This window comes from Anolis carolinensis, chromosome 3 (genome assembly GCF_035594765.1).
Source record: "Anolis carolinensis isolate JA03-04 chromosome 3, rAnoCar3.1.pri, whole genome shotgun sequence".
Classification (NCBI taxonomy): domain Eukaryota; kingdom Metazoa; phylum Chordata; class Lepidosauria; order Squamata; family Dactyloidae; genus Anolis; species Anolis carolinensis.
In genome coordinates, this window is record NC_085843.1 from 8,576,448 (window position 1) to 8,602,267 (window position 25,820).

General features: G+C 41.8%; 1 protein-coding gene across 2 annotated transcripts in view; it reads right to left on the bottom strand.

Moving 5' to 3' along the window:
- fchsd2 (FCH and double SH3 domains 2) overlaps positions 1-19,186 on the bottom strand; it is a 181,986-nt gene extending 162,800 nt beyond the window's left edge. The window contains exons 1-2 of one of the 2 annotated variants that reach the window (XM_008117766.3): positions 18,983-19,186; positions 9,820-9,917 (exon numbers count right to left, since the gene is read on the bottom strand). In XM_008117766.3, coding sequence (XP_008115973.1) covers positions 9,820-9,917; positions 18,983-19,003 — 119 coding nt within the window. In that variant the 5' untranslated portion in view covers positions 19,004-19,186. The remainder of the gene's footprint in view (positions 1-9,819; positions 9,918-18,982) is intronic. The other variant, XM_003225416.4, reaches the window with a different exon arrangement.
- Between the last annotated feature and the right edge of the window lie 6,634 nt (positions 19,187-25,820).

Here is a 25,820-nt window from a genome sequence, read left to right on the forward strand (position 1 = left end):
TATAGAGTAGTTACACAGTCTTAATCTTCTTAATCACATTTGCCAAGACACACATTCATCAGTTGTGCAACAGTTTCAAGAGCACAAACATAGTTTACAGCACCACAATCAATTATGGATTCTTTTCTTTTCCTGGTTCAAGACATACAATAATCCAGAAACACCATTTAGTATACTATTATTTCTGGTGTATCAGTTTTATAGATTTCATACATATCTATCTTCAGGTAATATCACTTGAATTGCTGTTTCTCTTACAGAAGAATATGACAGTTCCTTACATCCCACACTGTACTTCCTAATTTAAATCATAGTAGGATGTAGCAACTTTAAATATTCAATCTTTTTTGCCAATTTCCAGATTGGCAACAGCATGGCAGTAATATAATTGGGTCGATGACCTCCCTACACAGACAAGAAGAGATTCCTTTTATTATTTCAACAGAGAAAATGGAAAATGGTGTTTTGCACATAAAAGGCAAAGATGTGGATCAGCTCATTTCCCCTTACATAATTTCCCCTAAAAGTGCAACAACAGCCAGCATTGTGTAGTGGTTTGAGGACTAGCCTGCCATGCTGTTGCCAATCTGGAAATTGGCAAAAAAAAAATTGAATATTTGAAGTTGCTACATCCTAATACGATTTAAATTAGGAACTACAGTGTGGGATGTAGGGAGCTGTAATATTATTCTGTAAGAGACCAGGGTTCAGTTTCCTACTCAGCAATCAAAACCCACTGAGTGATCTTGGGTAAGCCATACTCTCCCAACCTCTCAGTCTTAATGATCCATCTTCTCATCCTGCTCATGTTCCGACTATGGCCCAAATCCCATAGTAATCCTGTCTAATGCAGACTTATTGAATCAACGGAATTTCTACAATTCAACAATTGATTCAATGGGTCTACTCTAGTTGAGACTAGCAGTGGCCTTTAGATCCACATCAGCACCTGCCTACTGCCTACTTCAAGGGCAAGCTTTCTGATTAATTCCTCCTGGGCCCCTTAAGCTCTCATCCAGACTGCATGCACAAAGCGGATTGCTTATTCAAGCATAGGTGCTGTCAAGGACAGAACGCCACAAGATTCAAAGTAACAGAGTTTATTAGATTACAGAACTCAAAAATGCCCGTAAAACACAAGGGCCAGGCAGTTTTTGCCTTTAGGAGCAAAAAGGGGCAAAAGTAAATGTTCAAAAGATAAACCGGATTAAACCGGAGTTTAATCCGGGTAAAAAACAAACTGCTTGCTTCAGCCTGGGTATAAACGAAACGAAAGCCAAGGAACAAAAGATACAAAGAATGCAACTAATTGGCAGCAGATTCCTCTCTGCTGCCAACACTGTGCTTAGAGTAACTTGCGTCGCTCCCCCACACACACAGCAGACAGGATCTCCAACACGAGTAAATCAGTCAAGGATTGTAGCAGTTGAGTAGACCAGTTCCGTTCCGTAGATCAAAGCCAGAAGCAGACGTTTGTAGTTTTTCCAAGTCCAAGAAGGGGGGGGAGACAAGCCGTGGTCAGTTCAGTCCGAGTTCTCAAAGCAGGAGATGGCGTCCGTCAAGAAGACGACGGAAGGTCAAGCTAATAAGAGTAAGCACAGGTTTGCACAAACAAATGCCCACACAATCCCTCCCGCCGTCTGACCCTGGATTCCAATCAACTTACGTCACAGCACAGGAAAGCACACAAGTCTTCAGGGAAGCGTCCCACACACACACGGATCCCAAGCGTTTGCCCAGATTACCTTGCCCAACGCAATTTGCAATTGCTCTCAAGCCCCATTTTATGCCAGTTACAAATCTTCATCACTGTCAGCTGTCCTCCTTAACCCGGGCGTTTCCTCATCACTTTCCTCGTCAGAGCTGGAACACCTCTGACTACGCCCAACAGCATCTCCAGCTGTGGATCCCGTCCCATCCCTCCAGCTAAGCCATGGGTCTAATCCTGAAGGTCCCCATTCATCTTCTGTCCCATCATGGCCAGTGGCACCCACTTCCTCCCTTACCCGAGTCCAATCCATCTCATCCTCCTCTGAGCTAACCAGCCCCTCCTCCATTCTCTCCGTAAACCCTTCGAAAGACTCCTCGTCAGATGGTGCTGCAAATATGTCTCGCAGTCTTTTTCTCTCTCGCTCCTCGAGAGTATCTGACTCTCGAGGAGTCTTACGCCCACGTCTGTCAGTAACAGAGCCATGAGGCTCAATCATAACAGGTGCTGTCAGGATAGCTGACGCCCAAGCTCCCATCTTCCTCCTATGTAAATGTCCTGGAGTGGAATGCAGAAATATCCTGGACAAACACCATACCGAGCAATGAAAGGAAAGGAAGTTATGTGAGCAAGATGTTCCTGGGATACTTCCCAGGAAAAAACAGAGCGGTGCACAAACACACCTCCTGCCATTGAGGGAGCAAGAAACTGAAAAGTCGCATACTGAGAATATTCACTAACTAGACATTCCTGACGCTTATATGATGCCAGCATGGTACAGAATGCTAGACTACAACCAGGGTTCGATTCCCCACTCGGCCATGGGAACCCATAAATGACTTGAAGGCACACAACAACAAACATATGATGCTAAGAACCCATAGCATTCATGGGGAAGAGGGACAATTATGTTAACAGCAGCTTCTCTCCCATGCAAACTGGGAATTTTTTTTTGTTCCTTTCATAAATCAGAAAGCAAATGTCAATCTTCTCCCCAGTCATGAGGAGCACCCCTCCTCACATCCAGCAGCTGTGACAGAAATCTAGTCCAAGTTATCAACAGTTTTCTAAGATTTATTTATGCATATTGGGTCACTGAACACATAAACAAAAATATTTATAACTGTAAGTGTAACCACAGTCGAGAAACTAATTAGATAACAGCAACAGTATGCTTTCAATCAATCTTAATTGAATGCACCTCTCCCAAACCAAGACATTTGCAATGAGATATCCTGCAAGATGGACATTTTATTTAAAAAGGAAAGTTATTTATTTATTGAATTTAGACTCCACCTTCTTCCCCCAAGAGAGGGTTCAAAGCGACCTACAATAATTTAAAAAGATCAAGCTAAAACAATAATTTACAAAAAATAAAAATGAATTAAGCAATATTATTATAGCTTAACAGTTTGCAATTGTCCAACTCTGTTCATTTAGCTCACAAGTCCACCCGAACTCTCCCACCTTCGTTCTATTTCAAGAATTTTCTTTCCTTATTTGAGCCTGCCCAGTCACTGCGCTCATCAGGGGAGGCCTCCTCTCAGTCCCACCCCCAGTCTCAAATCCAGTTGGTGGGGATGAGAGAGAGGGCTTCTCTGCAGTCCCCCTCCCCCCCCGCCTCTGGAACGCCCTCCCATAGGAGATTAGAATGGCCCCAATCACTAAATATAAACCTTCCTATGTACCCAGGCTTACGGAGATGCGAATGGTCAAAGACCCGACCTTATGAATTTTTTTTCATCTCATGACTCGAGGAACTGCAAGTCACTTCTGGTGTGAGAGAATTGGCCATCTGCAAGAACGTTGCCTAGGGGATGCCCAGATGTTTTGATCATCCTTGTGGGAGGCTTCTCTCATGTCCCTGTGTGGGGAGCTGGAGCTGATACAGGGAGCTCATCTGCACTCTTCCCCGGATTCAAACCGACAACCTTCAGGTCAGCATCCCAACCTTCAAGTCAGTAGTCCTGCCAGCACAAGGATTTAACCCATTGCACCACCGGGAGCTCCTTATGAGATAGGAATGTAATAAGGACATGGCTTTTAATCCTGTTTTTATTGATGTTTTTAATTTGTTATTATTGTTTCTCTTGTGATTTGTAGGATTGTTGAATGTTCATTGGAATTTTGTTAATTTATTGTTGTATTTTTTATGGCACTGAATATTTGCCTTTTATGCTGTGAGCCACCCTGAGTCCCCATGGGGAGATAGGGCAGGATAGAAATAAAGTTTATTTACTTACTTACAAGACAACCTATTGTTAGAAAGAATTGTATCAACTATTTCCTCTGTAAATTATGGTTGTCTTCATGTTATACTGACAATACAATTAATTAATCAATCCATCATTTAACAGGCTATTTATTTACCGTGTCAGATTTAACAGGTTAATAATGTGAGAATATTGCCTAACAGACCCTTTGGGGCAATACACTGAAGAGAATGGCCTCCTCCAATCAAGTTCCACTCATTGTTGGACACACCTAGGATTTGTGGTTGGGTTTTTTTTTTTTTTAGCTCTACTGCAATCTGGGTTCACCTTGGTTTGGAGACAGAAGTGACCTTGGTTACTCCAAAAAAAGACATAGCAAGTGCAACCTTGTTGCTTCTCTTGAATCCCTTAGAGGCCTTCAATATCACTGACCAAAGGTAGCATGCTATATGAATTATATAACACTGGAGGTGTAATCTTGGTAAGCTTCTACTCCTGTTTGGATGACCAATTCCAAAGGATCATGCTGTGGAATTACATGCTCTCATAGCCTCCTGTTTGTATTACTGCACAAGAGATAAGAGTGCTTTTGGAAATGATCCTGGAGCTAAGTCAGCCAGTTTAAAAAAGAATTGAAAGACTGCTAATGGAGACTGGATGATTCTGTCATGCTATTTGCATGCTCTATCAAATGGCGCTGGCTTGCATTACATTTGTGGATCCAATTCAAAATGCTGGCTTCAGCCTTTAAAAGGCTTAATGGCTTGGGAGCATCCTACCTGAAAAATTATCTACTTTGAAAACACCTTCATGGAAAATCCCTTGAGCTGCCCTACCCCAACAAGCCTTATCAGATGAAGATAAAGTTGGCCATCACGATGGCACCCGCGTCTTAAAATATTCTCCTAGGAGTGGTGTACTTCACCACTAAAATGATAATTTTAGTTCAAGGGGAAAACCTTTCTGCACTGATTTTGTACATGCCTTATAAGGTGTCTATTTCTGCATCAGCTGCTGCAAAAATCCACATGAAAGCGTTATGAGTTATCGATTAGCAGAGAATTAGACTAAATGGCCCTTATGGTCCTTTCCAACTCTTGAGAATCTATGATTTTATACTTAAACAATCATGCTAGTGCCCTGATGTAAAGATGGTATTATTTTTAAATGCTTTGTTTTATTGATTGGACTGTTCTGACAATTTGCTTCTTTTTACAACACTTTATAGTCCTTCTATTTGCTATTTTTTCAATATACATATTGGAATAAACACACATGTGAAATTGATATGCATAGTTAACAATTTAGCTTGCTTCGAGGATTACTGAAAGACAAATTTAGATTAAAATGGGGGTGGGGAATTACTAATAATTAAAGCTGAATAATATACAAAGGAAGCTCGAGGTATAAAAATATCATAAAATTAGGATATAAGCTTATATATGTTCCTTTCTAGGTGGCCTATCATCTTAATTTAGGACACAAAGAAAACAACAACTTTTTTCTATGAGTAGTAAATTAAGATGTTAGATAACCTGGAAAGGAACGTATAAGCATCTATCCTAATTTTAGGATAACTACTGTTTTTCCCCCCCTAGGACTGGGGTGATACTGGTTCAAATTAATGTGCACTATGAATAACCATCTCCCAGTCCCACCATATTTCATAGAGTTGCTGTAAAATGAAATGTAAAATTAAAATATGGGATTCAATAAAATACCTGCAGAATACCTCTGGTCCACCAAGAAAGCCTCTATTTTTGTTACCTAACAACCAGTTCGCTACTGCAAACTACATTTTAAATGCAGAAGTGCTAGTTAATCTCCAACAATTAACAGTGCATATTTTGACACTGAAATCACGAAGGCATCTCAAAGACCATATTATCAGGAGTGGTACTTATCTCAGCTACCATGAGAATAATAAACTTTACCTAAAGCCTTAGAAGGAGATTTGGCTCACTTATTTTAGGGCAATTACTCATTTTTCAACAACTACAAAACAGGCAGAACTCTAAAATTGGTTGCTGGCAGACAAGAGCTTTTTCAGCTCACATTTAACAGATTTTGTGGGAAGCGGGATAAGAATATATTGACTTTTAATTAACAGTACACTTTAAAGTTCAGCAAATCTTCAGTGTGCTCTCAAATTTTACCATTTAAATGATCCCAGAGAGCTAATGGAGGGAATGACTGGATCAGGTGCCATTCCCCTGAATTCTTGTTTTAATTTAAAAGCAAGTCATTTACTAAGGTAAAAGCACAATCTATTGTTTAGCTATCTGTTTTGCATGAGATAAACGAAAATGTGAATGCTTCATTTTAGTATTTCCAAATCTTGGAACAGGTTTGCATGCTAAGCATCCCTGTCAGAGATGACTGCATGAAGATGAAGCATTGAAAGGACTCACCTGATGAGGTGACCTTGGTGTGGTCACACTCCCAGGCAACATCTTCCATTGCTGAACAGCTCTTAGCTTCTGGAAGTTCTTCCTAACATGTAGGTGAAATCTTTTTTCCTGCAACTTGAACCCATTGTTCTGTATTCTGGTATATAGAGCAGAAAACAAGCTTACTCCCTCATCAATGACGTCCTTTCAAATATATAAACATGGTTCTTGTGTTCCCTTCTCCCAGTCTTCTCTCTTCCAAGCAAAACATCCCCAGTATTCATCATAAGCCTTGGTTTCCAAACCTTTGATCACTTTGGTCGCCCTTCTTTGGACTCATTCTAGTTTGACCATATCCTTCTTGAACTCAACAAATCCTCTTGTGAGTGGATGGAAACACTGGGGTGTTGTGTGGTTTCCAGGCTGTATGGCCATGTTCTAGCAGCATTTTTTTCCTGACGTTTGGCCTGCAACTGTGGCTGCTATCTTCAGAGGATCTGGGTGGAAACATTTTCCACCATGTTGGGAGAAAGGGATAATTTAAATAAATAACAAAAATAGCTATATTAAGCAGGCTCAGGGTGCCCAATTCCCCTTTCCTTTTACACCTGCCTTTCTGGCTGTCACCATCTCCATATCTTTCACTAACCTCTCCCACATACCCACTGCCTCTGCTATGCCATTTTTCATAGAAATTTACAAGCCTCATCTTGCATTCATTGTCTCCTTCAGTCTCACAAGGCTTGCAGTCCCCATTAAAATGCTGTAATGCAGCACAGAGGCAGCAGTAAATAATCCACAAATAATCAAATTCATGAAAGTGAAGCCTACAAAAGTGGAAGGCCACTTTTACATGCTATATATAGGATGTATGTATGTGTGGGATTGCTTAAGTCAACAAAGCCTCTCAAGTCTTTGCTGAAACTGGAGCATAGTGTGATTCTGATTTGTACAATTTTGTTATTTCTATAGAACCAAATCTTCACTCACTGCTTTAGGAAAGAGGAAATGAATTCCTAACTCAGCAGTAGGATGCCAAGCTCAATTCCTATCCATGAGCCAAAATGGAAATGCTTTGTAGATCAGCAACGGTTGAGCCCTGTATTCTAGATGCTCTGCTTTCAGATCCACCAATTATTTTCTTGGCTATCTTGCATAGCTTTAGAACTGAAAATGAAAACTATTCTGAACACATCCCTATTTATAGTGGATGTGTTCTGAATACATTGGTTAATCTTTGCTGGTTGACCTTTGCAGAATTAACACAAAAAGTTGCATTTTTACATCCATCCATCGTTTATCTGAAGCTTTCTTGGTTGCCCTCCCATACAAGGAGGACTTCCGCTTTTAAAGAGATCCTGAACATATTAACTTGGTGAGGGGAGGAAAAGTCAGCTGCTGTCAAAAAACACACGACTCTTTGGAGATATAATTAAATTATTTGTTTGAAAAAAGACTATAGCATTTGCCAAACATAGTTCTGAATCCAAATTCTACTCCCAATTGGAAGTAAGGCTAAATTGTATGTTAGCAACAGCCACTGCTATAGCCCTGGAGGAAGATGAGATATGTCAGGCACAGCCCCATCACACTTTAACCTCAGCAACAGGTTAAAGTTCATCCTTCCTTCCCAACTGCTCGGAAGGAGATAAAAACAAGCAGGCACAGCTCCATCATGCCTTAGTCCCAGTAGTGCATGAAAGGACCTCTTTCCACTCTGAGCACCATTGCCCTGGCCTCTGATAGAGGAAAGAATAGGCAATACCTGCTGAACTTAATCCCTTCCTCCCTGCCATTCCATTTTCCTCATGTGTCATGTCTTACTTAGAAAGTACACCTGAGGTCAGGGAACTGTCATATTAACAATGTGGAAGCATTTCTGGCTTAAGAGCAGAGCAAAAATACTGACATTAAATAAATGAACTATATTTTACTGATTCAACAGTTCTACCTTTTTTAAAATTAGGTTCTAAGATTTATTATATAGCATACTATAGCATACATATTCTAAATTGGGAGAGGAAGTGCAGTCAAATGTTGAACTGTGGCCCCCACCAGGTTCTATGTAATGTAATTTTAAAAACAGTCAAAGAACCAAGCAGCTTATATAGCTGTCCTAGACATAAACAGATATACTCAAAAGCTTATGTTTTCAAAATATTTTCCTTGTTTACTTTTTCTGTCATAGCTGCAATTTGTAAGAAATGATCCCACTCACATTACTGCTATTACAGGCTAACACTTATGACCATACTGATATTTTTTCCAGAGATTGGCCACACACTTTTGCTTTAAATGTCTTATGTCCTAATAGCGCCTTAATGATGCAGAGACAGAAAATGAATAATGCTGAGTCAGAAAACTATCTTAACTGAGCCTCATAGCCTTTTAAATCCGGACAGTACAAAAGCCAATATTCTTCATGGCATACCAGCAGCTATTCCCACTTTTCATGCCACGCACACTGAAGTGATCAGTGAAAAAGATCAAAAAGTTCATGGGAATTATAACCAAGTGCTATTGTTTCAAAATATAGTAGTTCTGGGAGAGAACATCACATAGCAACCTTATCCTAACTAGCATTTATTGTACAGATAACATACATTGCTATCTTCAAATCAAATATGCAGCAATCTGGCCCAAATAAAACCATGCTGAACTAGTTAAATTGCAAGGATGAAGCAAACAAGTATATTTTTATTTAGTTTAATAAGCTTTTCTGACAAACAGGCATTAACACATTATCAAGCCTGACACTTTCTAATCTCACATGAACTTGCATCTCTGAACTGCTTCTTTTTAAGTACTGATATGTAAAACAAAGTAATCTTGCTGGATTAGCAATGAAGTGCATACAGAATTCAAGGTGAAGGACAGGAACAGGTACATTGATAACACTTAGACATTTCTCAACATGCCCATCCTAGAAATCAATTGCCTCTCATTAGTGTCATTGATTATTTCCGCACATGCTCCTCAGATATGCATTAATCCTCATGGATGTTTCAATGATAAAATAAATAAATGCTAACAAAGTTAATATTTATAAAGCCAGATAAAATAATGACTTGTGGGAAAGGGAACTACTGTATCAAACAACTTCAATGCAGGAAGGCGAACTTCTGTATCAAACAATATCAAGACGGTTTTCAAAGAATGGTTGTATAAACACAATTCATTTTTGCTTAAACTAAAAAAGGTTACTGTAATATCATTTGGGAGAATTTAAGGTGAAGCTGAAAAGTATTACCTCAGTGAGAAAAGAAATACTACCAAGAAGAATGGACACTTTCAGGATTGTTCATGACACATATTTGTTACCAACCCCCTTTCAGCATGCATTGTGTTAGTTCCAGTTATACTTTCCAGCTGTGTCAATGCTTTAAGAGTCTGAAAGCAGGAAATCCAAGAGGAAATTCCATTGTCGGTTCCCGGAGTTTAGTAACCCAAGTGTTCTTCCAAAAAGGAGCTCTTTACAGGAATCTGGGAGTGTTTGCTGTGGCCTTACCTCATATCTTCAAGTAAGTCGCATTCTGCTTGATGTTTAGCTTGAAGTTTTGTCATCTGTTCAGTCTGAAGAAGTTTCAGTTCTTGAGTAATTTTCACCTGGGACAAAAAAAGCCACAGACAAAAAGATTGTTGTGACTATGAATTGTGGAAAACTTAGATATAAACACTGTAAATTGTGACATTATTATTAGGCATTTTCATTCTACTGAGCTAAGCCACAATGCATATCCTGAAGTCAAATATCTACTAATAGTCTTATCACTGCTGACTCCTCTTAGGAGGCAAGGTACCCCACACTATCTCCATCTCTACAACTGAAAAGTTTGAGGGATGGTACTAAGCACCACACTTTGCACTTTGGAGCAAAACAAGAAAATGTTTACCTACGGAATACCTGCCCTATATGAAAAAGGAGCAGAAACAATTCCCTGTTCCACTGAGCTTTGGAAAAGACTCATGTTCTTCATACCTATCTGATTAGCCAAAGGTATAGAGTAAAATGAAAGAGCAGACTTCACTCTCCTGAATGCAGTGTTAAAGGAAAACCTTACTCTTCCAAGTGTACTAGTATATGCTAGAAAAGCTGTGTGTGCCTAATGTTTTAGACAATTTTGGAGGAAGTAGTAGTTTTGGTTGCTCAAGAGAGACCATTCAGTCTTTTGCCCCAACATGATGACTGGCACATACCAAGGCACATGGAAGGAAGTCCAAATGATGTTTGGCAATGAAGCTTGGCAAAAGAATATCTCTTAATGTATAAGCTTTAACATTGCAACTATAGTAAATATTGGTAACAGCAGCTTTATTTACTAAAATCTAAACATATAGTATAATGTATTATTTATTTATTATTTACAGCATTTATATTCTGCCCTTCTCACCCTGAAGGGGACTCAGGGTGGATCACATTACACATATAGGCAAACATTCAATGCCTTTTAACATAGAACAAAGACAAACAAACATAGGCTCCGAGCGGGCCTCGAACTCATGACCTCCTGGTCAGAGTGCTTCATTGCAGTGATTGATTGCAGCTGCTCTCCAGCCTGTGCCACAGCCTGAGCCCTGTGTATTGGCTTGAATGTTGGACTACTCTATAGACCAGGGTTTGAATCCCTGTTTGACCATAGAAACCCACTAGACAACTTTAGGCAAGTAACACTCTCTCAGCCTCACAGAAAGGCAAATCCCCTTTTACCAGGAAAATTACATGAGAGACCATTGTAAGTCAGAAATTATTTAGAGGCACATAACAACAACACCTGAAATAAAATCTATACAATGCGCAAGAAGGCAATTTATTTTAAATGGTTATAACAGACAATGCTTTCATACTACTAAACACTCAAATATTAATACAAATGAAAAAAAATACTGAGGTTCACACTATGAAATGCCGGAATGTCACTTTATAACGCATCACATAAACCTGGTCAAGAAAAAAAGGGCAAAAAAGATTTCCCCTCAAAAGTAATTCCATGGTTTCAGAAAACGTTTCAAGGTTTCTCGACGTCCTATTTGAGAAATCAGTTCTTCTAATATCCAGATATAATAGCACCAAATATCCAAGGTTCAGTTATGTCACTTCCAACAAAAGACTGTCTGTTCTACACTGCTTGAAACAGTTGTGAATACTTTAAAAAAACACTAAGGAAAGTCCAAAAATATATCCCGTGTGTTTAATAAAACCAGGGGAACTGTATTCTGTAGTAATTGTTTAATAATTCTACAAATATCATGTCACAGAAGTCTTCACCAGAAAGTAGGTTGGTCTGTGGATTCATACATCCATTCCATGTATTCTGGATGTTGCAAACATTGCTTTGTGTTTGTCCAGTATTTTTGGGTCAGAGTTTTCCAAGCTATGCTTATCACTGAGCAGGATAAATCAACTTGTTAAAAGCATTGGTACCAGAAAGCCCCAGATGTAAACACTATACTCCTCCCCCTTTACTTGTTATAACTCAACATAATGTTCAGTTGCATCAACATACAGAAAGCAAAAAACTAACAATTTTTGTCATGTGGAAAGGAAAGGGAGGGAGGAAGAAGGAAAGGGGGCTGATACAGACCTCCCCTTCCCTTCAGCAGAGCAAAAACAATCCCCCTGATCTTATCCGCTAGCAACAGCATTGCATCCCCTCCCCATCCTCCCAACTCTGGAAATATTCCCCCGGCAACAAGAATACCCAAACCCTAGCAGTGCAAGAGGAGACAGGGTTTTGGGCACACATATTTCCAAAATCCACCACTATACAAGGGACTCTGAATACTTTTAAACATGAAGCAAACAGAGAGTTGCCTTTCATTGAAATGTTGGGCTTTTGAACTGCATTCAAAATAAATTCATCAACTGAAATCACAAAATGGAGATAAAATCGTCACATGAAAATGGAATTGCTCACAACAGGCAAACCTGTCTGCAATATAAAGAAGAGTGCAAAGTGGAATATTCTTTTACATAAATAAAATGGCCCTTTCCTGGCCAAGCCCACCCAGAAAACAACAGAGAGCGGGCAGAGAAAAGCATCTTTCGCCCCGCCCCCAAACATAACATGCTCTCTTGATCCACAGGGAGCCAGCCCTTTGTTTACAAGCACCCCTTCCCTCTGGATCACCTAAGCTCCTTTCTATCGTAAATACACACCAAGGTAAATACACACAAGTGTAAATACACATTTCAACAATACGCATTATGGTACAATGCACATAGCAATAAAACCGTTCCTGGGACCCAACATAATATCCTCACAAGAAGGGCACCACAATCCTTCCTAGATGGTAGAAAGTCTAATACCACTCTTGTTCATCGTAACTTGCTCACACACAAATAAGACAGCTCATTCCTTCAGATAAAATTCTCCATCTAGCTCTAATTCTCCCCTCAAAATCCAGTGTGTCTTCAAATCAACTTAGGGTGACCCTATGGATCTCACAGGATTTCCTTAGAGAAGGGATAACCAGAAATGGTTTTACCCATTCCTTCCTCTGAAATATAGCCTACAACACCTGGTATTCATTGGCAATCCTCATCTTAGTACTCACTAGGGATGACCCTGCATAATGCCCAGAATTAGATAGAAGCTTGTGCTTTTGGAATATTTAAGGAACTGCCAGTATTGAACTTTTTATTAATAGCCCTACAGTAAATTCTACCAGCTCTAAAAATGACAGTCCTTCTCCAGTGTCAACACAGAAGATGCCACAAAAGACCTAGACACACAAGAGAAAGCAGGCTATAGTCCCTTTATATTATGGTGTTGTCTCAATTCAGTACAGGCAGTCCCTGAGTTATAAACATACGACTTACAAACAACTCATAGTTAAGAACGGGGGAGAAACAACAGGAAGTGAGAGAAATATACCCTTCGGAAACAAAATCCACTCGTGAAAGACTTATCCTGGTGAAAAGGTGTCTCCACAGAGGGTATAACACCAATCCTTGTTTCCACAACAAGCCACATTTTTCAAAATCCAATTATCACAGGGATAGAAAGTGAGGTGAAATCGTCCGAACCAAGGTACAGACAACAAAGCAAATACCACAGTGGTGTGACCCCGTCCTTATACTATCCAAAGTTAAAAGATATACATATATTTGGCTGGAATTACATTTAAAAATGTACCTGTTCCAACTTCCAAACAAATTCAGCTTGAGAACAGACCTACAGAACATATCTTCTTCATAACTTGGGGACTGCCAGTATAAGTTTGGAAATCTGTCACTTTAAGTTCTCAATACTCTTATTACTGCCTGAATCAATCTGACAGCAATTTATATTCCCTAATGCTCTGCTGATGTCTAAAAATTCAGCAAGCCTTCCCTAAAATACACCATACAAAACCATATCCTGAGTGTACAATTATGTTATAAAAGCAGACCCCACAGTAATTGCTTTGCTTGTCTATCCAGCCCAGTATGGCCATCATAGCAAGTGTTTAAAGTTTTTCATGGTATTGCATTTATTACAGTAACCCTCTGTATCCACAGATTCTGCACCCACGGATTCAAGTATCCATGGCTTGGAAATTTAAGAAAAAGAATCCAAAAAGCTAACTTGATTTTGCCATTTTATATAAGGGATCCTATTTTAACTACATCGTTTTATATAATGAGACTTGAATATCCAAAGATTTTTGCATCCTCGGTGTATCCTGGAGCCAACCCCCATTACGGTAGATACCTGGGGTCCACTGTAATGACATATCATTATCCCTCCAATAAGCTTAAGGCATGGGTTGACTCTGCCTCACTTTACCCTCAAAATAATTCTGCAGAATAGGTCAGATGAAAGGAGAAACTCACACAAGGTCTCCAGCGAGGTCTGGATTCAGATCTTCCAAATCCAAATTTTTCTGGGCCTACAACACCTGGCTACTTCTCAATATTTTAAAAGAGGCTCATGACCCCTTACATATACATACTAGAAATGTCTTCCAACACCACCTGCCCATTCCATGTCCCAAATCAAATAGCCTCCAAGTCACCCTATTCTGGAACAGCAACAGTTCTCAAAACTACAGCATCTACAAAAGGCCAAAGATCACTACCTCATTCATCTTACACAATAGGCATACCTTGTATTCCAGCACTTTGAAGCCAGTTTGCTCCCAACTTTCTTTAACAGCCAACCTCATCCATCTAAAATTATCACTAGTTCCAAATAAATGAGGCAGTCTCCAAGCCTCCCACGCAACCTGAACCTAGTGTCACTCACCATACTACCCAAATTGCTGCAATGGATCCCAGTTCTTTACTGCCTTTGCAGATCACCTTTTTTATTAATCTGCAGGTCTGTCATTGCTTTTTCACACACCCCTGCACCCTACCTTCAAAATCATTCAACAGCTGTAATGTGGTTTCATCAACTCTCTCCCGCTTTAAAGCAGTCTCCAACTATTGCTTCTTGTTAACCATAGGCACCATCCAGACTATAGTGGGCCATTGGTATCACCTAGCTTTGATTTCAGGATACCCCACCCCACCCCAGGATACCAAAATCTGTGGATACTCAATTCCCTTATATGCAATAATGTAATAAAAATAGTCCTTCTTATATAAAAATGGCAAAATCAAAGTTTATTTTTTGTATTATAAATATTTTCAAACCAGGAATTATTGCTTCTGTGCATACGGAGGACCAACTGTAGCTCATTGCAGCCTGCCTTTAAGCATTCACACACACACACACACACACACATACACAGAGAGAGAGAGAGAGAGAGAGAGAGAGTGAGAGAGAATACGCTGCCAGAATAGCCTCCAGCCTGTTAGTGCCCCTTATTTTCCAGCAACGTGAATGGCACTGAATTAAATTCTCAAAAAGAAAAGTCTCTTAATTCAAGCAAAGCCTCTGCAGCATTCACTCATTCCCGGCTTTCTCACACTCCTCTTAATGCAAGCATATCTCTGGCATCTTCAGCAGCATCCCATTTCCACCTGACTGCAACCTGTCGACACCTCCCCTGGCTGAAAATGTTCCTATGATTCTCATTCAAGCTACATCTTGGCATTTCTTTTCACCACCAGCCCCTGAGAGATTTGCAGTTTACCTGCTAGCTCCCTCCTCAAGGGATTGCACGATTCAATAAGGATTTTGACCAGCTGGAACGTTTCCAGAGAAGGGTGACCAAAATAGTCAAAGGTCTGGAAACCATGAATCCATATGAGGAGCAGCTAATGTAGTTGGCAGGTTTACCTTGGAGAAAAGAAGGTTGAGAGGGGACATGGTGATCATGTTTAAATACTTAAAAGGATGTCACATTAAGAAGTGAAGGGGGGATGACAATTTATTTATTTATTTGCTACATTTATATGCCGCCCTTCTCACCCCGAAGAGGACTCAGAGCGGCTTGTTTTCTGCTGCTCCAGAGACTAGGAGGACAATGGAACAATGGTTCAAACTACAGGAAAAGGGATTCCACCTGAATATTAGAAAGAACTTCATGATAGTAAACGCTGTTTTGCGATGGAATATAGTGCCTGGGAATCCAATGGAGTCTCCTTCTGTGAAGATCTTTTAAACAGAGGCTGGATGGTCTGTTGAGAGGGCTTGGATTGTATTTTCCTGCATGGCAGAAAGAGCTTGGCTGGATGGCCACCTCTACAGTTCTATGACTGAATCTGTGTATATGGAGAGGGGAGCTAGATCTCATTGCAGTCTGCCTCTAAACCCCTTTCCATTTGACAAACCCAATTTCCAAATCACTAAAAGCCCCATGCCACCTTCAGCCTGCCAGTGCCTCTAGCAGCTTCAGTGCCGAATTAAAAATCCCAACAGAAAGGTCTCTTTCATTCAGATAAAACCTTTGCAGCATGCCTTTCTCTTTCTTTGGCATCTTCAGCACCTTTTCTCCTCCTGTGGCCTCTCTCTTCAGCACCATCCCCTTTTCCACCTGACTGCAACCTGTCACAATCTTGCTGCTAATCTTCCCCCATCGCTCCCTTTAGAATGAAGTGTTTCTTCTATCAGACCATGCAATTTACCTGCCAGCCCCCCCTCCTCAAGCGATTGCAAGTCCTGTTCGTTACACCATGCAGGTGCCCTTTCCATCTCCACTGCCCTTCCAGAGCAGCAAACCTTGCAGCACCTGTCTTAACACCACAGTTATTGGCAGCAGTGGCATATCCTTATGCTCACAAGAAGCCACAGCACACAAAAAAGCCTCTATGAAATTTCTGACACCTTTCAGCTAGGTGTGTGCCCTTCTCCTCTGTGCCTTACCTGGTCAGTTCCACCATACCTCTGCTACCATATGGCAGCCATCTCCTCCTCGTCTATACCACCTTGTCAGCCAATAACAACAACGACAACAACAAGGCACCTGCAACCTCCTCTTCTTCTTTATTGTCCTCTGTGCCACCTTGTCAGCCAATAATAATAATAATAATAATAATAATAATAATAATACACCTGCCATAACGACTTCTACTTTCTCCTCCTCTGTGACACCTTGTCACCCAATAATTATAATGATAGTAATAATAAGGTACCTGCCCTGTCCTCTTCTTCCTTGTCCTCCTCTATGCCAGCTTGTCAGCCAATAATAATAATAATAATAATAATAACAACAACAACAACACTATAATAGTATGCTGTGTTTTCAGCCAATAATAATAATAATACAACTGCCACCACCTCTTCTTCATACTCCTTTGTAGCACCTTGTCAACCAATAATAGTAATGATAATAATATTAATATAACAGTATGCTGCCTTGTCAGCCAATAATAATATTAATAATACACCTGCCACCTCTTTTTCTTTATCCTCCTCTGTGGCACCTTGTCAGCCAATAATAATAACAATAACAATAATAATCATCATCATATAGTATAATATTGTAAAAGTATGCTGCCTTATCAGCCAATAATAATAATAATATAATAGTATAACAGCATACCGCTTTCTCAGCCAATAATAATTTTAACAATACACCTGCCACCACCTCTTCTTTATCCTCCTCTGTGGCACCTTGTACGCCAATAATAATAATATACAAATATAATAGTGTACTATTATAATAGCATGCTGCCTTGTCAGCCAATAATAGTAATATAACATATTAGTACTGTTGAAAGCTTTCATGGCCAAAATCACTAGGTTGCTGTGAGTCTTTCGGGCTGTATGGCCATGTTCCAGAAGCTTTTTCTCCTTAGGAAAAAACGATTTTGGAACACGGCCATACAGCCCGAAAGACTCACAGCAACCTATTATAATAGTATGCTGCCTTGTCAGCCAGTAATAATACTAATAACACACCTGCCATTAGGTAAACGGTAAAGGTTTCCCCTGACATTAAGTCCAGTCATGTCTAATTCTGAGGGTTGGTGCTTATCTCCATGTCTAAGCCAAAGAGCCAGTGTTGTTCGTAGAGACCTCCAAGGTCATGTGGCCGGCATGACTGCATGGAGCACCGTTACCTTCCCACCGGAGAAGTACCTATTGATCTACTCACATTTGCATATTTTCAAACTCCCTTCTGGTCTGCAAGTTCAGCAGCTCAGCGCTTTAACACATTGTGCTACCGGGGGCTCACACCTGCCATTACATCTTCTTTTTTTATCCTCCTCTGTGGCACCTTGGCGGCCAATAATAGCAATAACAACAATATAATATTGTAATAGTATGCTGCCTTGTCAGCCAATATTTATAATATAATATTGCAATAATATGCCGCCTTGTCAGCCAATATTTATAATGTAATATTGTAATAGTATGCCGCCTTGTCAACCAATAATAATACTAATAATACACCTGCCATTACATCTCCTTCTTTATCCTCCTCTGTGGCACCTTGGCGGCCAATAATAATAGCAATAATAATAATATAATATCGTAATAGTATGCCGCCTTGTAAGCCAATATTTATAATATAGTATTACAATAGTATGCCGCCTTGTCAGCCAATAATAATACTAATAATACACCTGCCACCACCTCTTCTTCGTCTTGTGACACCTTATCAGCCAATAATGATAACTTATTGTTCTTCTATTCAGAGGGCCCCTGCCCCCTCCTAATAATAATAATAATAATATAATATCGTAATAATATGCTGCCTTGTCAGCCAATAATAATACTAATAATACACCTGCCACCACCTCTTCTTCTTCTTGTGACACCTTATCAGCCAATAACGATAACTTATTGTTCCTCTATTCACAGGACCCCTGCCCCCTCCTAATAATAATAATAATAATATCGTAATAGTATGCTGCCTTGTCAGCCAATAATAATACTAATAATACACCTGCCACCACCTCTTCTTCTTCTTGTGACACCTTATCAGCCAATAACGATAACTTATTGTTCCTCTATTCACAGGGCCCCTGCCCCCTCCTAATAATAATAATTAATAATAATGCTATTCCTCTCCTTTGCGACCTTGGCAGCCCTCCTCTCTCTCTGTCGCTCCCCCGTCCTTCTCCCATCCCATTCCCGCCAGGCCAGAAGGCCCTCCTTCCAGTACCCGCTTGCTTTCCTTCCTTCCTTGAGCCCCTTCCCCATCACTTTATGAAGCCCCTTGATAAACACGGCTGCCCTTTTCCGCCCCTTTTCTCCTCAGGCAGGGCATTCCTTTTCACCTCAGGCTGACTCCCCATCATGGCCGCCCCCTCTGAAGCCCCCCTCCGTGGCTGGGCGCCTCTCTGCGCTCACCTTCCTCGGCGGGGGCTGCATGGCGGCGATGACGGCGGCGGCGGGGCCGCTCTGGGCCTCCACATCAATCCCTTCCCCGCCCCGGACGGCGGCAGCAATAATAATAATAGCGGCAAGAGAAGGAGACGCCGGCCGCGGTCCCTCTTCTTCTCCTTCTTCTTCTTCTACAGCAGCGGCAGGGGCTGAAGCGAGCGGTGGGAGGGGCGGCGCGAGGAGGAGGAGGAGGAGGAGGAGGAGGAGGGGGCGTGGCCAGGGGGAACGAACGGCGCGCGTGAGAAGCTCGCGCCACCTAACGGTTTTAGAGGAATTCGGAATGAAGAGGGGGCGTGGCAAAAGGGAGGGGCGTGGCCGACGAGGCGGACTGATTCCGGCGCTGGAAGACAAGACAACGCCGTACACTCCGCATGAGAAGAGGGCGTGGCTAAAGAGTGAGGGGCGTGGCTAAAGAGTGAGGGCGTGGCCGACGAGTGGGGATTGTTTCCAGCGTTAGAAGACAAGACAATGTCGCACACCCCGCAGGAGAAGGGGGCGTGGTAAAAAGTGAGGGGCGTGGTTAAAGAGTGAGGGCGTGGCCGATGAGGGGGGATTGTTTCCAGCGTTGGAAGACAAGACAACGCCGCACAACCCGCAGGAGAAGGGGGCGTGGCTAAAGAGCGAGGAGGCATGGCTAAAGAGTGAGGGGCGTGGCCGACGAAGGGGATTGTTTCAAGCGTTGGAAGACAAGACAATATCTCACACCGCGCAGTGGGCGTGGCCATGAGAGAAGGGGCGTGGTCAGAGGGCTGTCCATTTCCCTCACTAGGTAAAGATAGAAAGAGCGCCTGCGCAGAAGAATCTCCGCCCTCCCCTGGCGGGAGAGGGGAAAGGAAAGGGAGACATGGGGCGTGGCCTATAAGGGGGCGTGGCCGAGGATGTCCATTTCCCTTGCTTGTTAAGGAGATAGAAACACAGCGCATGCGCAGAAGAACATCCGCCCTCCCCTAGCGGGAGAGGAGGGGAAAGGGAGATCAGGGGGCGGGGCCTGATTTGGTCCCGCCCCCTTCTAGGCCTCACCTAGAAGATGCTGAGGGAGCGAGACAAGGCATTTTCGCGCCTTGTGGGAGGGGCCAGAATAGGAAGAGGCGTGGCCACAAGGGGGCGTGGCAAGCCGATTGCTCGGTCCCCGCCCACCCTTAGGAGCAGTTAGAATGAATGACAGAAAGAGAACCAAAATCAAGAGCGAGGAAAGGGGGCGTGGCCAAGGGAACGCGCGAGCAGGGATAAGGAGAGACAGCCAACAGAGGGCGTACTGCGCGTGCGTGAGTTGGGGGGGAAGGAGCGGCAGCGAGCGTCGGAGTGCGCATGCGCTCGTCTCGCTGCTGGCTATAAAAGCCCCCCTTCCTCTCGCGCACTTCATTGCAACTGCGCATGCCCGATCTGCTTTACTCAAATCCCCAAAGCAATGCTCTTAGCGCCCTCTAGTGGCAGGAAGAAGGCATCCTCTTTACCCAGGGAACAGATCCCGATGCAGTGCTGTGGAATGAATGAAGCTGTCAATCAGTGAGGGTATCTGACTGTGACCAAGACAGTAAATAATGAACACCATTCAGAAACAGGAGAACTCTAGACAACAAGCAACCGAGGGCCAAGCAGAGGATGCCTCCAGGCAACAACAGCCAAGCTACCTCCATGCATTTGTATATTATATACAATATAATTTACAATAATATATAATAATATATTGTATATGCATATAATATTAATAATATTTTGCAATACAATATAATACTAATAATACAATATAATAATATTAATTATATATTATACATTACATGTAATATTATTAATAATATTACAATATATAGATATAACACAATATGGTAATTTATTGCCAGTATTGTGCTATGCTAATCATATAATATTGTATGTAAATTTAATTTGTAAGCCGCTCTGAGTCTCCTTCGTGGTGAGAAGGGCGGGATATAAATGTATTAAATAAATAAATAAATATGCAAATACCCTCACTGGTTGACTTCGCAGCTTCATTGCTACTCAAATGCTAATTCAAGCTTGCTCATTGCAACATTCACACTTGCTTCAAACCGACAAGGGTTCTTTCTGGACATTATCCACATGTCCAGAAAGAATTATAGTATCAGGTGGGAAAATGCTGTATTAGATAGAAATGCATTGCATGCATGTATTTATTTGTTTACAGTATTTATATTCTGCCCTTCTCACCCCGAAGGAGACTCAGGGTGGATCACATTACACATATAAGGCAAACATTCAATGCCTTAACATAGAACAAAGACAGAAACAAACGCAGCTCCGAGCTGGTCTCGAACTCATGACCTCTTGGTCAGAGTGATTGGTCTCAGCTGGCTGCAGCTGACTGCTACCAGCCTGCGCCACAGCTGTGTACCTCCAGTGTGTGTAAAAAAATACAGTTTTAATGCACATGTGTTTACAGCACAGTCCACTGAAGGGTCAACAAAAGTAGAGATGTGATGCTAGAGAGAAAGTTCAGTTATTTCCTCCCTGGAAGGAGGAATGGGCCATGAGCTTACTCTTTGCCATCTTAGATAGCTTGCCATGATCTCTCTGCATCGGTAATCCATCGCCATCCTCGTTGTTATGGTTGTGAGTATCTCTCAATACTGATAGTAGACCAGTAAAGAGTTGTAAGTAGCAATGACGGAAGAATAAACCTCCAAAGGAGTTGTTGTGACTCAGCCTTTGTGTGACTCTGATGAGGATTCTGGGATGCAGTTTCAGGGTGATGGGATTCAGGTTCAGGATGAGTTTCAGGATGACTCTGATGGAAATTATGGGATTCAGGTGCAGAGTGTTCCTGCTGTGGGAAATGGGGAACAGGGAGGCTTTCCCACAGGAAGAAATTATGTTAATGATGATGGTTTTCAGGTGCAAGAAACAGAAAGGGAGAGCAGTTCCCAGTCTCAGTTTGATAACACTAATGAGTCCTGTGGCCTTGAAAGCGATGAGGCCGCTTCTCTAGATCGGGCTAGTCATCTGGAATTTTGGGGGTTGCGCAGAAGTCTCAGATTAGCAAATAAGAGGGAGATCAAAGGGCAAAGAAATGCCTTCATGTTATGCTATTAAAACAGTCTGCTGAGAGAGAAATGTTCGTCAAAGCAATTTCCTCGCTTGAATCAAGAACTAACTCTGCTTTCCTGTATTATCTTGTAACCTGGATGTTTCCTCGTTTCTGGGACTTTGGCTTCGTTTTAAGGACCTTGTTTCATGCCTAATGTTTCCATGGATTTGTTCTTACAGCCTTGTTTTTATAACTATCTTTTGGAACTGAACTTTTGCCTTTTATGAACTATCTTTCCCCCTATTCCTTAATAAACTACAAAGGACTACATCTGGTGTGCAGTCTGGTGTCTTTAGCAAGGTGAAGCTAACCTGAGGTGCGACAGGAGTTTAGATGAAAGCCAGAGCTCATGCGTGCTTATTCAAGCAGTGAGCTATTTTACAAGATCAGAGGCTGTGCTATAAAATCTCTGCTAACTGTGACCAAGACTCTGCAGTGTTTTGGATTGGAACTAACAGCTTGCCTTTGACAATTCATCCCATTGCACAGCTGGAGGAGGCTGTGAGAGGAGGGCAAACTTTGGCCCTCCCTCCAGGTGTTTTGGACTTTAACTCCCACAATTCCTAACAGCCGGTAGGCTGTTAGGAATTGTGGGAGTTGAAGTCCAAAACACCTGGAGGGCCGAAGTTTGCTCATGCCTTACTTAAAACAAAAACAAAAACTGTTAAAATAATGAAATACAATACAACTCCTGAATAAAAAAATATTTTAGCCTGTCATTGGAAGAATGGTCATTTATACAATGATATAGAACACGTTAATTAAAGTGTATCTCGTTTCATCATGAGTTCAAACACTGGAGTAAGGATACACACTCATCTATTTTGATAGCATGTTTTGATAATTCCTTGGAGACAAGCTTTTTCTAATGGAGTCCAGCTGTTGCAATCCAATTATATAATGCGGAGGCCGAAATCCTCCCACAGATTCAGTGGGGATTTATTCTCCTCCAGCTGTAAAAACACCTACCAAAAATGCCAGGACAACAATAATACCACATTGGAAAACAAGGGCGCAACGTGGGTGTCAAAAAGACTCATATTACAATATGTTTTGCATGCTGTTGCCTGCTTAAAAGTTCCCAAGAAACATCTGGAAAAGCTAGCTTGGGGTTATGGAATGTGTTGTCCAAAACATCTGGAAGGTGCCAAATTGGGGAAAGTTCATCTAGAGGATCTGAGTCAGAAAGAGAATTCTGGTGGTTTGATCCAAGCTGAACACAATGGTACTGTTACTTCTTTTAGTCCTGTTGATGCAACCTAGAACTGCATTGGCATTATTTGCTGCTGCATCACACTGCTGACTCCTCTTTAGCATGTAGTCTAAATTCTCTAGAGCTGTGGTTCTCAACCCCAGATGTTTTGGTCTACAACTCCCAGAAATCTGTTAGGAATTCTGGGAGTTGAAGGCCAAAACATCTGGGGACCCACAGGTTGAGAACCACAACTCTAAATATTGGATGCTAAGCAGGATCTCCCCTGGCTAAGACTTGGATGGGAGACCACCAGGTACTATAGATTTTATTTCAGAGGAAGGATCTGGCCAAAACACCTTGTCTTAGAAAATTATTTGAGAAGGTCATGGAATCACCTAAATTGACACTCGACTTGAATGCACATATTATCAAGACATCAAGATATTTTTTATGCATACTGTAGTCATCCATCAAGGTGGCACACATCCTAAATGTGAAACTAAGGTAAAAGGTCATATTTCAGTGGCAAAGTCAAAGCTTTACGTGTGAAAGGTCCAAGATTCAGTCCAAAGGTTCTCCAAATAGGTCAGCCCTCCCTAATAGTCTGCAGAGATGCTTCCGGTTGATACGTATTTGGGATGGAGGATGTGGTTGGACTTCACTTTCCATCATCTGTCGTCATTGGCCATGGAAGCCAAACCTGATAAGAATTGTGGTCCATGAACATCTAGAGGTAAAGTGTAAAGAACTATCATTAAACACCAAAGTCTCTAGGAAACTCTAGGTCCTCCAGTATGACTTAATGGTCAACTTTATTCAGTTGTGCTGGAGGATCTAAAGATTTCTAGAGAGATCATCTCTCTGGGAAACTTGTCATCCAATACATGAGGGGCTGGGCTTAGCACAGAGGGCTAACCACTAGCTGGAGAAAAATCCTGCCGATCCAAAGGTCGGCAGTTCGAGCTTGAGTCGGGGTGAGCACCTGCCATCAGCCCCAGCACCCTGCCCACCTAGCAGATTGAAAACAGACATGCGGGTAGATAAATAGGTACTGCTTTTAGTGGGGAGGTAATAAAAGCTCCCAGGTTCAAATCCCGGGAGCGGAATGAGCACCCGCTGTTAGCTCCAGCTTCTGCCAACCTAGCAGTTCGAAAACATGCTAATGTGAGTAGATCAATAGGTATCACTCTGGCGGGAAGGTAACGGCACTCCATGCCATCATGCCAGCCACATGACCTTGGAGGTGTCTACGGACAATGCCGGCTCTTTGGTTTAGAAATAGAGATAAGCACCAACCTCCAGAGTCAGACATAACTGGACTTAACATCAGGGGAAAACCTTTACCTTAACCTAATAAAAGGTACCCTTAAAGACATCAATCGGGAGGATGTCTAAGGACAACAAAGCTCCTCGGCATGGAAAATGGAGCAACAGCACACACACACACCCCGTTGCCAGAGTCGAGCACAGTCTCCAAGATGTCGGTAATGAGATGGGAAATGCCTTTGCCTCTGTTTGTGTGTATTGTCTGTCCTTGTTAATTTTATGAATGCATTGAATGCTTGCCGTATGTATGTTTATAATCTGCCTTGAGTCCCTTCGGGGAGATAGAGCAGAATATAGGCTTAGGGTTAAGGATTAGGATTGAGGGCTGAGGGTTGTTGTTGTTGTTATTATTATTATTATTATTATTATTATTATTATTATTATTCTATTATAACACAGCAAACAAGATAGATATGCTGGACCTCGGATCACAAAATCACAAGTCGAACACTTCCCAAGTGTCTAGGACTGTGTGATGTATTTTTGGATAATGCGTGCAGATCCCAGTAGGGTGGCTTTTTGCAGTCAGCAGATCGTAATTTTGTCAGTGTCTATTGTTTCCAAATGTCGGTTGATATCTTTTGGCACAGCACCCAATGTGCCCATCACCACCGGGACCACCTGCACTGGTTTCTGCCAAAGTCTTTGAAGTTCAATCTTGAGGTCCTGATAGCGGCTGAGTTTTTCCTGTTATTTTTCGTCAATGCGACTGTCACCTGGGATGGCGACATCAATGATCCAAACCTTTTTCTTTTCCACAACTGTGATGTCTGGTGTGTTGTGTTCCAGAACTTTGTCAGTCTGGATTCGGAAGTCCCACAGTATCTTTGCGTGCTCATTTTCCAATACTTTTGCAGGTTTATGATCCCACCAGTTCGTTTCTACTGGAAGATGGTACTTGAGGCATAAGTTCCAATGAATCATTTGGGCCACATAGTTGTGCCTCTGTTTGTAGTCTGTCTGTGCGATTTTCTTACAGCAGCTGAGGATATGGTCAATGGTTTCGTCAGGTTCCTTGCACAGTCTGCATTTTGGGTCATCAGCTGATTTTTCGATCTTAATTGCCTTTGTTCTGATGTCTTGCTCCTGGGCTGCAAGGATCAGGCCTTCTGTCTCCTTCTTCAGGGTCCCATTCGTGAGCCAGAGCCAGGTCTTCTCCTTACCAGCTTTTCCTTCAATTTTGTCAAGGAACGTTCCATGCAATGTTTTGTTGTGCCAGA